This window comes from Chamaea fasciata, unplaced genomic scaffold (genome assembly GCF_029207755.1).
Source record: "Chamaea fasciata isolate MVZ Bird 193981 ecotype frontalis unplaced genomic scaffold, bChaFas1.0.hap1 SCAF_2, whole genome shotgun sequence".
Taxonomy (NCBI): Eukaryota; Metazoa; Chordata; class Aves; order Passeriformes; family Sylviidae; genus Chamaea; species Chamaea fasciata.
Genome location: NW_027094087.1, coordinates 51056833 through 51068122, shown reverse-complemented (window position 1 = coordinate 51068122; position 11290 = coordinate 51056833). Strand labels below are relative to the sequence as shown.

Here is an 11290-nt window from a genome sequence, read left to right as displayed (position 1 = left end):
TAACAACAAGAAATGAAAATGGCCTTTGCATCTCAAACACACGATAAGGCTGTATTTTGTGACAAGAACAAAGCAAAAAAAACTATATTGCTGACAGAACTTATAATCAGGGCCATTTTCTAACTTCTCCTGTTCTACTGTACTTCATCAGATCACTGTGCTTTCCTCCCTGAAAAATGTCAACAATATCTTCAAATTTTATCAAAATAAAACTCCTATGATCTCATTTAAACCAAAAGAACAATCAGACATATTTGAAAGTTTTGGTGGGACTTTTCACAATTTATGCGTCCATCAGATTTTTTTCCTGCGGACTATCTCTGTAACATAAATCAGTCATTCTTTTATAGATGTAGAATAGAGAAAAAAGACTCTTCAAATTGACTTCAGTAAAGGTGAGACAAAGTGAATCACAAACCACACAAATTTCTTTTTTAACACCATTCAGGTTATAACAAGAGCTGAAAACAACAGAACTGCAAGGTAGAGTTGATTTCCAGAGTACACCATAAGGTATGGATAGACAGACAGTACATATCTGGGAGCACAGCATTTCCAGAATCTTCTAACAACCCCAAAGCCCTATAAACTTAGAGTTTCCTATACAGCCATGTCAAACAGGATTTAACAAAATGAATCTGCAAAGGCTGAGTCAAATTGAAAAGACTGGTAAATATGTTTTAGCACTGAAATCGTCTCTTTACCAAACAGAAAAGCCACGTTCAGATTTTAGAGGCCATATTGAGACAAAGGTGTAATGAACAGAGTACTAAAAATACCAGTTATTTTTCCAAATGAGCAAATTCTTAGCATGTTACATAAACTACCTGCAATGCAGTATGTCAAACAAATACTTTGTGCTGTGTTATAACCTAAGTAACTGTGTGAGAAATGTTAGCCACCACATGAAATCATATTTACATAACCCTCAATTATATAAACATCAGAGCATCCTAGTTTCAAAATGCAGTTAACCATAATTCCCTTTCAAAAACATTGCATTTAGACAAGAAAAAAAAGAAAAAAAGATTTCTGTTTGTTATATTCCAATGTCAGGTGCTTTGTCAAGCATTTAGTCAAGAGATTTGCAGCTAAAAATAATATGCAAGTAATTTCACTCCTACTAATCATATTGTGGCACTAGATTAACAAAAACTATGCACTCTGCCCTTCAGGGCAGTGTTCTGTAGAATTCTGCATAATAACAATCTTTTGACTTAAAATGAATCCCAAAGCATGTTGAATAATGAACAGGAACAGATTTTAATTATTGTCAAACTCTAAGAATAGGACAGGAACGACGTTTGCACTTTTTCATTTAAGTGTTCATTAAAGAAAATACAGAATTTTACAATTTATCTTAAATTTGGAAGTTGTTTATAGGCAAATACTGATTTCTGAAGAGTTCTCTTTTATTTCCTCAGCTTACACCCACTCAGAAGGGCATTTTGTACTTCTGCATTATCTGACACATTATCTAAACATCTTTCTAAAAGCATGACGGCTACACAGGATAGTTGTATTTGTGACAATACTCATTTAACTAAGCACTGTAATACCCATTGTTCTTTCCGTTCAACTCAGTAGAACAGAAAAAAAATGCAATATGGTAAGATTTTGCCAAATACATTAAATCACAGCATAGACAACCAGGTCAAGAAAAGCAGCCATTTCTCTACTTAAAATACACAACCGATAGTGTACACCTGGTAATTTCTAATCTGAACCAAAATGTTTCAGTGAATTCTATGCTGTTTTCCACGTAACAGGCAGCCACAAAACCAAGACTCCTGGGAAAAAACAGTATTAGTTTACTGAAAAAGGAATGACATATTTGACCAGTCTACACATGCCCAAATTACACTGCAATCTTTCCCAGCTGATGGCACTTCATGTGAGGAGACTAGGTCTCACAAGTTCTCTGAAATTGAGATTAATTTAACTTCACAGTACGTCAAAATGAAGTCTTAAAACACAGAAATCTGTTTTCTCCTTTACCTCAAATACTTGCAGCAATTAAATCTTAGAATTACTTTGGAACATCTGGCAGCTGTTTACTTATTTGAGTAATAAACTCCTGAAATTTCCCTTCTACTTGAGATCAATACTCAAGCCAAGTGAAAGCTGTTCCCCAAAACATGGAAATAACTTCAGGAAAAAAAAAAAGTACAGGAAAAAACCCAACTTTTAGCGCACAATAGGAATGATTTCTTTGTAGCAACACCCTAACAGAGTTTCCCCTTTCATGAAGTAGGCCCAACAATATCCAGTATTTTAAAGTAACTATTAATGGTGGCTGTGTTTACCCTTGTGGTGTCAATAACACCTATAGAGAGGTCTGTCTGTCTCACAGCAACATAACATGCAATCAGACTGTTCTTCTGCTAGGCAGAGAAGAATCAGTGCATGAGTTAATGTTTTTTAACAGGAAAATGAATCTTTATCTCTGTTTCAAAATAAAAAAAAAAATCAAAATCCTGGGAAGTCATTTTTGCTTGCTTTAAAGAAGTCCAATTCATCGTCTGCATTTTGGAGTTCCAAAATAAGTAGACTTCTGCTGTACAACAATGTCACTGATTCCCCAGCTCTCAGGAGAGGTTATGAGCTCCCAACACGATCCCTGGGAATGAGCCGTAGATCTGATCCATGCTTTAGAAACACATTTCCTGAACAAAGAAAGAAAATAGGATGCTTTACTAACCAAGAAAATACAATGTTCCCTCAATAAACACATTTAAAGGATAACAGTGTTAGGTCAGTGTTTAACAACTTCACAGTAATTCCTCTGACATACCAGAAATAAAGTTTTCATGATTCCACAGAAATTTTAACTTGCCCCTCTTTTTTCAAGCAGCTCTTTATTTTAAATAAAAATGCTAGACCTTGCAAAGGGTAGCCTTTCAAACATCGCAGTTCCGCACTCAAATGCCTCTTTTCATTTATAAGCCATAACAATTCCAAGACTAGAAAATGAAGGTTTACTTTTCCATAATTATTTTGTTATCTTGAGGTCATTCATGCATTCATTCATTTTTTGTTCTCTCCTTGGCTCAGCACTTATCAACTTCTAACTTCACAACCTCAATTGTACTTTTCTTTTAGGAAGGTTCTTCAAATATCCAAGCATAAGTTAGTCTAATTTTAGCATAAAAATCCCTTTCAACTTCTTATTTATTACTGTATTGTCTTAACCATTATAGTCTTTTCAAGAAGACATACTAAAAATTAGAAGTTTCTAATGTTTAGATGCATTGAATTTTTTAACATATTCAGGTTGCTATTTTTCCTATGAAATGTAACATTTGAAAATGAAACCACACCACTGAGTGATGTATTTATTTAATTAATATATGGAATATTTACTTTTTTACTTCATACTACTACTGCACAAAATACAATATATTTGATTCCTTATTCAACCTTGCATTGATTTCTACAACAGAGTAATTCTATTTCTCTCCCAGGCAGCCCATTCCAGGGATGTAGAGTGCTCTCACAAAGAAGATCAAGATACTTGACATCGATTTAAGTTGTCTGCATATTAGAACAAAGCTTTTTTGAACTCCACTTCTCCAGCAAGTGGATCAGCATCAAAATCATTGTATATATTCAACATAATGACCCTCAGAAAATCAATTCAAAAGAACATATTATCAGAAGATGGTCTGATCTCACAGTTCTGCCAAGACCGGGTACTGAAGAGATTTATAAAACACATTGAATGCAAACCTGCCTCACCACCAAAACACAGAACTGCCTACTAGCCTTACTGTTCTAGACTGGAAACATCCTATTGTAAGGGCCATCACAGAATTCTTAACATTTTAAAACAGGCCCCAGCTGCATCTCATGGAGACAGCAGCTCACCTCACCTCAGTCTGTTTTCATCATTAATATCACACTGGTTTTATTAAAGTTATAGCATACTACTCCCTGAACTATCAAGGATTTAAAATTGAAATCAATACAGGGATTAAGTGCTAAGCCTAGCTCTTCCAGCTTTCATTTCCCCTGCTCCATGAAATCGTGTAAGGAAAATGAAGTCATACTTGAGTGCTTTTTTTCAGAAAGGAAAGAAAATTGTGCAACGGTACAAAACCTCTGAAATCCCCAAGGATTACCAAAATTTTATTCCCATATATCTTATTTTGGAAGTTTCTGAAGACTAAAGTAACTGTTCAGTCGGTAGGGACTCTGATACATGAAAGAAAAAAAAAGTAAAAAGGAAAAAGTGGATTTTGAGAAATCAATTAATGGGGCTGAACAGAAGATTACACCTAAATTACGTATGTTTACTTGTTAACTGAGGAGGGATTTTGGTCTGGGCATTAGGTTTGGTGTAGGTTGTTTTGTTTGGGTTGATTTTGGAGGTTTCTTTTGTTGGGGACTGGTTCATTTTGTTCTGGGTTAAGTGAAACATCACACAGCATTGCCAGAACACCTATGTTAAAAAAAATATATAATCCATGTGCCTAATTTTATATCTGCAGAATAAGGCAGTGATGACAACATTTTGCATCTAGATGTTTTTAATTTACCTGTTTCTTGATTATGTGATGCTGTCTTATACTACTGAATAATTTCTCAATATTTATAAGAGCTTAGGAAAGTCAATCAGCTGGAGATGTGAATTCAATATGCAGAGCTGCAAGTACAATCAACTACTGTACGGATCCTTTCATTCAGTAGTCAAGTAGTTCTAAATACATTTACTTTAAAGGATTAAGCTACAACTGATTAAAGCTACATGATACAAAACGAAAGCACACTGCTGAGGAAGAGAAACAGCCCAAGTATACCTTAAGCAATTTTACCATTTTGTCATGACCAAGTGTATTAAAAACAGATAATAAATCGAAAAATTAATTTAGTTACTAGAACATCACCCACATGTAAAGCCACATTTTCATATGACCACTGATGAATACTTAGGCAAAGTAACAAGTTTTAAATACTGGGATTCATGCACAGTAACTCACCTGCTGTCTGGGCAGGGTTTATTCCTATACCATCTAGGAAGAAGGAAAAAAAGAAAAAAAGAAGATGTAACAGGCATATTACAATTTATTACATTAAACTTGCGGCTCAAAAAACATACCAGCAAGATACAACTATTACATCAAGTCATCATGCAGCTACTTCCTATAGCCAAAAACATGGGAACTGACAGGAAAACTTCAGCATAGAGAAATCCAAGCTATATATTTGGACAAAACTGAATTAGTGGTTTAGTATCTTCACCCCATGCATAAGAAGTTTAAATAATGCTGCAATATTATTATATTCAATTTGCAGTACATAGAATTTGTGAAACATGAGACAGAATTGATTTTATCAATAAACTTTCACTGAAACTTCAACACAAAAACTATTAAAATATATATATAAACTATATTCTTACCATTTGTTATAATGGCACTTGTTGCTGCAGGAACTTTGAACTAAAGGAAATAAGAGTAGGACAAAACAGCATAAGAGACACAGTAAAGCAGAAAATATGTGGGTTATATAAAAATTATAATTTTAGCTGGTTCAGGTAGAAATAAAATGGGAAAAGAGTTCCTTCAGATTTATAGATAAAACTAACTTTATTTAATGGAAATGGATGACTATTTTAGTAGTCCACAAATGCAATGGAGATTTTTTTTCTAACTACTGTGCAAATGTACACCTGAGACATCTACCAGGTAGCTTTAAAATATGAAGGGAAAAAACCCAATAGATACCATACCCTATAAATGAGGTCTTTTCTAACTAGGCCAAGTTTGGTTATGATTTGACAAATTTTAAGTTTTTGAGAGATGTCTCAATAGAAACTTGCTAAGGCTGAATAGCCAGAACTTGAACACTTCTCTGCCCTGAGAGTTTTAACCACCGAGAGGATAATGCACTTCCCTTGGAGAACAACTAACAACTTTGCCCAAATTTTGATCTTTCCCATGTAGGTATAATTTAAGGTACTGTGAAACTGGTTCTCAAATCACAACACACTGCATAAGTTAATGTTAAGCTATGCAGTTCAAGGAATGAAAAAACATTCATATAATTTGATAGTTATCTGTCATTCTTTTCAATGCCAGTTCACAAGGGACTTCATTCCTAGAGAAGAGTTTAATGATCTTTTTTTCTCTTTGTTTACAAAGCACTTCATTCTGCCTGGTCTCAGAGAGATGCAAAAAGCTTCAGAACAGCCTGAGGTCAAAGAACAAAACTCCCATAGATGCACAAAATACACCAATTTAAAAAACAGTTTGCTATATGTGATTATTTAAATCAGTAATGATTCTCTAAACCCATTTCTCAGATGACCCTACCACTAACTAACATTGTGGTTCCATGAGTAGGTGAAGTTAACAGTTCAATGACAACTTTCACTAGAAGTGGCACCTCCCTTTCAACATCTCCAACTACTCAGTCACACTCATTTCTGGTACCTCAGACTTTTTGGTTAGACTTTTCAGTTAGACTTTTCGGTCTAGGTTTCTATGTATGGGTTGTGTTGGCACCGCTGTATTAATATAGAATAAAAATAACTGGGGAAAACATAGTAAAAACCGCCAATTAAACCATCAAATATCTTCAGCAGCAAGCAATATTCCATGTAATGTTCTCTTCAAGCAAATTTACAAAACCAATCCACAACCTCCCCCCACAGTCTGTTTCCTCTAATAGTTTCTGTCACATCATGGTTTAACAGTGACAACATAAGGAGACTCAAGACCTGGAGTCTGTTATCCTTCCTAACTATTTTATTAAAATTAAAATGCTCCAACAAAAGAAATTTTCAGTAACACAAAACAACTCAGGTTTTCCTAAAAACACAAGAGGGAGAATTGCAAGAACAGACTCTCCACTGATTTTCTGCCAGTTAGATGAAGAGAGCCATCATGCTTCTGAGCACTCAATTTTACTGTTTACACCTTGTAAATGTCTCTTAATCTTTGTGTGCTCAATTTGAACAACATAATACATCTCTTCAAATATATTATATGGGCAATTTAAACACCTAATGATATCAGATTCCATGTGAAAGATCAACACACAGAAGCCAGAGAGTACACTATCCACATCTTCTTCCCTTAAGTCAGTTTTCTGAATCTATCCCATATGGCTGATCTCAATACCTTCCACAACCAAAAACTCTGTGTCCTCCAAAGAGGAGATTACTAGTGAAAAGAGTTTAAGAGCTTCCTGGATAATTCTGAAGAATTTGCCTGAATTTCTTCCACATAAGAAATTTCAGTATTAAGTATCCAACAGCAGTACCTTTTAATTCTCTTCACTGTCACAAATTTTTCCATCACTGGTACAAAATAGTTAATTACAAAAACCAGAAAGTACCTCTGTGCCATTTGCTGATGCATAAATTGTGCAAAGATCCCTAAGTTCAGAATTCTGCAAGTTCTACCAGGCCCCCACTGAGGCCAGTAAAGCTTGTGACCATCTATAACCAACAGCAGTTCCTTGTGCTGAATTACCTACTTCACTTTTATCACCTAAAAGCTTTTGCTTTCAAGAACCTGCAAAATGTTAAAAGACCAACATCGTCACTCTCTACTTACTTCTTCTGCAGCAAACTTGAGGACAGCTGTGAAAGGTGTGCTCTCAGGCACGCTTAACCTGAAATCACAACACAGGTAAATACACGGCTGCCAAAACAAATCAAAAAGCAACTTTATCCGCTGGTAAACTACTGATTTTAACATCACTTTTACCAAGGGAAGTGCTTTGGCCAAAGCTGCATAAGCACTATTCAAGGCGAAAACAGGTCCCTGGTGGATGTGAGATGCTTCGACAGAAGCATTTTTAGAAGCGAATGGGATCACCTTGGAGTTTCAGCAGATGTGGCAAATCCCAGGAGGTGTGGGATTAGGCCCCATAGCAAAGTCCTCTCCAGGAGGAGAGACCTCGGCCTCAAGCTGTGGCAGGGACGGTTCAGATGAAACATCAGGAGAAGTTTTTCACTGAAGGGGTTGCCAAACATTGGAAGGGGCTGCCCAGGGAGGTGGTGGCGTCACCGTCCCTGAAGGAGTTGAAGAAAGGCCTGGACGCGGCCCGTAGTGCCATGGTCTGGTTGACCAGGCAGTGACCGGGCGAAGGTTGGACTCAATGATCCCAGAGAAATTTCCCAACCTGAATGATCCAGTGACTCTGTGGCATACGCGCACGCCAGTGGGGCAAAGCGGGAACGCCCCGAGAACAGGGCTAACCACGGACACGGCCCATCGTTCCACACGGAGGGAGACAAACGCCGTTCCCACTGCCGGAATGCCCCGCCGGGATGGCCATCACAGACCACTCGGGATGTGCCCCGTTCTCACTTCCCCGCCGCCCCACGCAGCGCCGACACTCACACTTTGTAAGGCAACCGGGGGTCCGAGGTGAGCGTCACTTTAAAGGTGACCTTCGACCTGTGGAGAGAGCAGGGGTTAGGGCTGGGTGAGGGAGCGCGGGGGGCTGCGGGACCCCCGGCCGGTCCCTCCCACCCTCACTCACATGGCGCTGCCGGGGCCGCCGCCGCTCCCACCGACACGTCAGCGCCGCCCGCAGCACAGGGGCCTGCCCAGCCCTCAGCTGCCCGAGGCGCGCCTGACCACAAAGGGAAAATAACGTGCCCCGCCGACCCGCTGTGAGGCAGGGAGCGGCCGTGTTCGTCCTCACTGCTTCACTGCAGCTGGAAAAGAGAGAGTCTGAGGCGTGGACAAGGCGCAGAGGAGAACGGCGGGGAGGATTTCTAATGAGGCAATAGCCCTGGTTGTTCCGCAGCCGAGGTAGGACCCCGGCACCGGGACCCGGCGCTCCCGCAGGCGCTGGAGGGAGGCGCGGGCGGGACGGGGAGGGAGCGGGGCCGGGATGGGCGGGACGGCGGGATCGGGGGGCTGCGGGCGCATAGGGAGTGTGCAGGAGTGCGGGATTTGGTAACCGGGGGCCACATCTCCTGTGCTGTGTCCAGTTCTGGACTCCTCAATGCAAGAGGCAGGGGGGTCCTGGAGAGGGTCCAGCGCAGGACCACGAAGATGATGCGGGGTCTGGAGCATCTTAGGAGAGAGAGAGGGGAGAGCTGGGCCTCTTCAGTTTGGGGAAATGACTGAGAGGGGATCTCATTAATGCATATACATACCCCAAAGACGACTGCCATGGGAATGGTGCCAGGCTTTTCAGTGGTGCTCAGCGACGGGGTGAGGAGCCATGGCCAGGAACTAAAACACAGCAAGTTCCATCTCGACATGAGGAACATCAGTACGTTGAGGGAGGCAGAGCACTGGAACAGGCTGCCCAGGGAGATGGATGAGTCTTCCATTCTGGAGACATTCAAAACACATCTGGACATGTTCCAGAGGTCCTTTCCAAGCCTAATAATTTTGTGATCGCATTTTGCTCTCAAAATGGTCTGCTTGTTGAAATTGCTTGTTGAAGTTACACAGGCAAAAGTGAATGCAGACCCTGATTCCTATCCCCTTAATATTTAAAACTGTTCACATCTTCCTTGTGATGAGAGAGCTAGAACTGGAGTTTTGTTTGGATAGTGATGGATACTTTTATGGCAGAAAACCAGCAGGTTCCAGTTGTTTGTCTGTGACTTTTGACAAATCAATTTTTGTCTTTGATACTCATTTATCTGCTAATACAGATGATGACCGAGTTTTCAACTCTGATATGTCAGTACTATCCTTATAGAAGATACTTAGTCAGATTCCCCTTATATTTTCCCCAGTTTCTCCTGTCTGCAGGAAGGACAGTATTCACTGCAGATGAAGTGCTTGGTGTCACACTCTACTTGCCAAACTGGTCATGGCAAAGCACTTTTTTGTGTTCACCATCAGTGGGGTCTCATTAGGGTTAGGGTAGATCAGATGCTGTACAGGAGGCAATTGATACATTGTAGTCATTATTTTTTTTCCTAAGGACTGGCTTGTTGGCCAGGCATGAAATTCAGTTTTTCACCCTTGTGCTGTTCTCATATGAACATAGACCAAACTGAAAAAAAGCCCCTTTAAAAAAACAAGAAGTCCACTCTCAGCTTGTCCAATGGCATTCATATTTCCCAGTATCTCCTGCATTATGTCTCTGTGTCTTTTTTCATGTACAGAATTTGTGGGTTGTACACATTTTGTAATCCATTTGTGATCCCATGGCTTTTCCATCCCCCTGCTTTTAAGGGATCACGCCTGAAATTGGAACTAATTAATAGTCATCTCTTAGTATTTAACCTTGCATTTAGTGTAGCTAAATGTCATCCTGTATTTATTATTGCCCTTTTCAAAATCAGCTAGTTTTTTATGTACGTATGATGTTATGGCTTTGGTTTATGTAGCTCTTACCTGCAGCTTTCATTAATGCATTTCTGTCTGCTGTTCCCAGGTCATGAATGCAGATGTGAAATAAAAAGACTGATCTTTTCAATGCTTCATTTCTGGCCTCTCACTATAAGTACTTCCCCTCTGAGGAAATAAACAGATCAAAATCTTCATGTTGTTGGAACTGGACCATGTTTAGTACCCAGATTTACTTGGATAAATCCAGTTTGAGCATATGTGTGCCATAGTGCCAAGAACAGTCTAAATCCAGGCATTGCTAGTCCTGTGTTCTGGCCACGTGGTTTTGTCCTCCGTCAAGCAAAGGATCCAATGCTTGTGACCAGGTAGAGGATCTTTTCAGGAAACTGATTTGGCAAGACCCCCCACATTTTCCTTTTAGGTGGTTTAATCTTCACAAGCCACCAACAAAGAAGGACATGAGGAAGCACAGGTAGTTGGCAGTGATACTGTACTGCACTTTAGGTCAGCTTGAGGTGCTGTGGAGCTGTATTCTGAGCAGGCATCAAGAGTTTCATGGTGTGGTGGGCTGACCCTGCTGGATGCCAGCTGCCCAGGAAAGCCGCTCTGTTACTCCCCTCCTCAGCCAGGCAGGGGAGTGAAAACATGATGAAAGGCTCATTGGTTGAGATAGTGGCAGGGAGAGTTCAGTCACCAATTACTGCCGTGGGCAAAACAGACTTGATTTGGGGAAATTATTAATCAAACTAGAGTATAGTAATGAGAAGTAAACAAAATATTAGAAGCATTCCTTCCATCCCCTCCCTTCTGGACTGAACTTCGCTTCAGAGTTCTCTACCTCTTTCCCTTTGTTAAGGTCCCTTTCACAAATTTCTCCAGTGTGGGTCCCTCCCAGGGGTCACAAGTCCTGCCAGCAAACCTACTGTTTGTGGCACCTGGAGCACCTCCTCCCACCCCTTCACTGACCTTGGTACTTGCAGAGTGGTTTATTTGCATGTTCTCAGTCCTCTCTC

The 11290-nt window shown here is 39.9% G+C and overlaps 1 protein-coding gene across 1 annotated transcript; it reads right to left on the bottom strand.

Annotated features, from left to right (window-relative positions):
- Window positions 1–391: 391 nt before the first annotated feature.
- Window positions 392–8533, bottom strand: UFM1 (ubiquitin fold modifier 1). Its single transcript, XM_066176051.1, has 6 exons — window positions 8497–8533; window positions 8355–8411; window positions 7563–7620; window positions 5402–5441; window positions 4980–5012; window positions 392–2666 (listed from the first exon to the last, which is right to left on the bottom strand). Coding segments are annotated over exons 1-6 (258 nt in total). The 5' UTR covers window positions 8499–8533; the 3' UTR covers window positions 392–2598.
- Between the last annotated feature and the right edge of the window lie 2757 nt (window positions 8534–11290).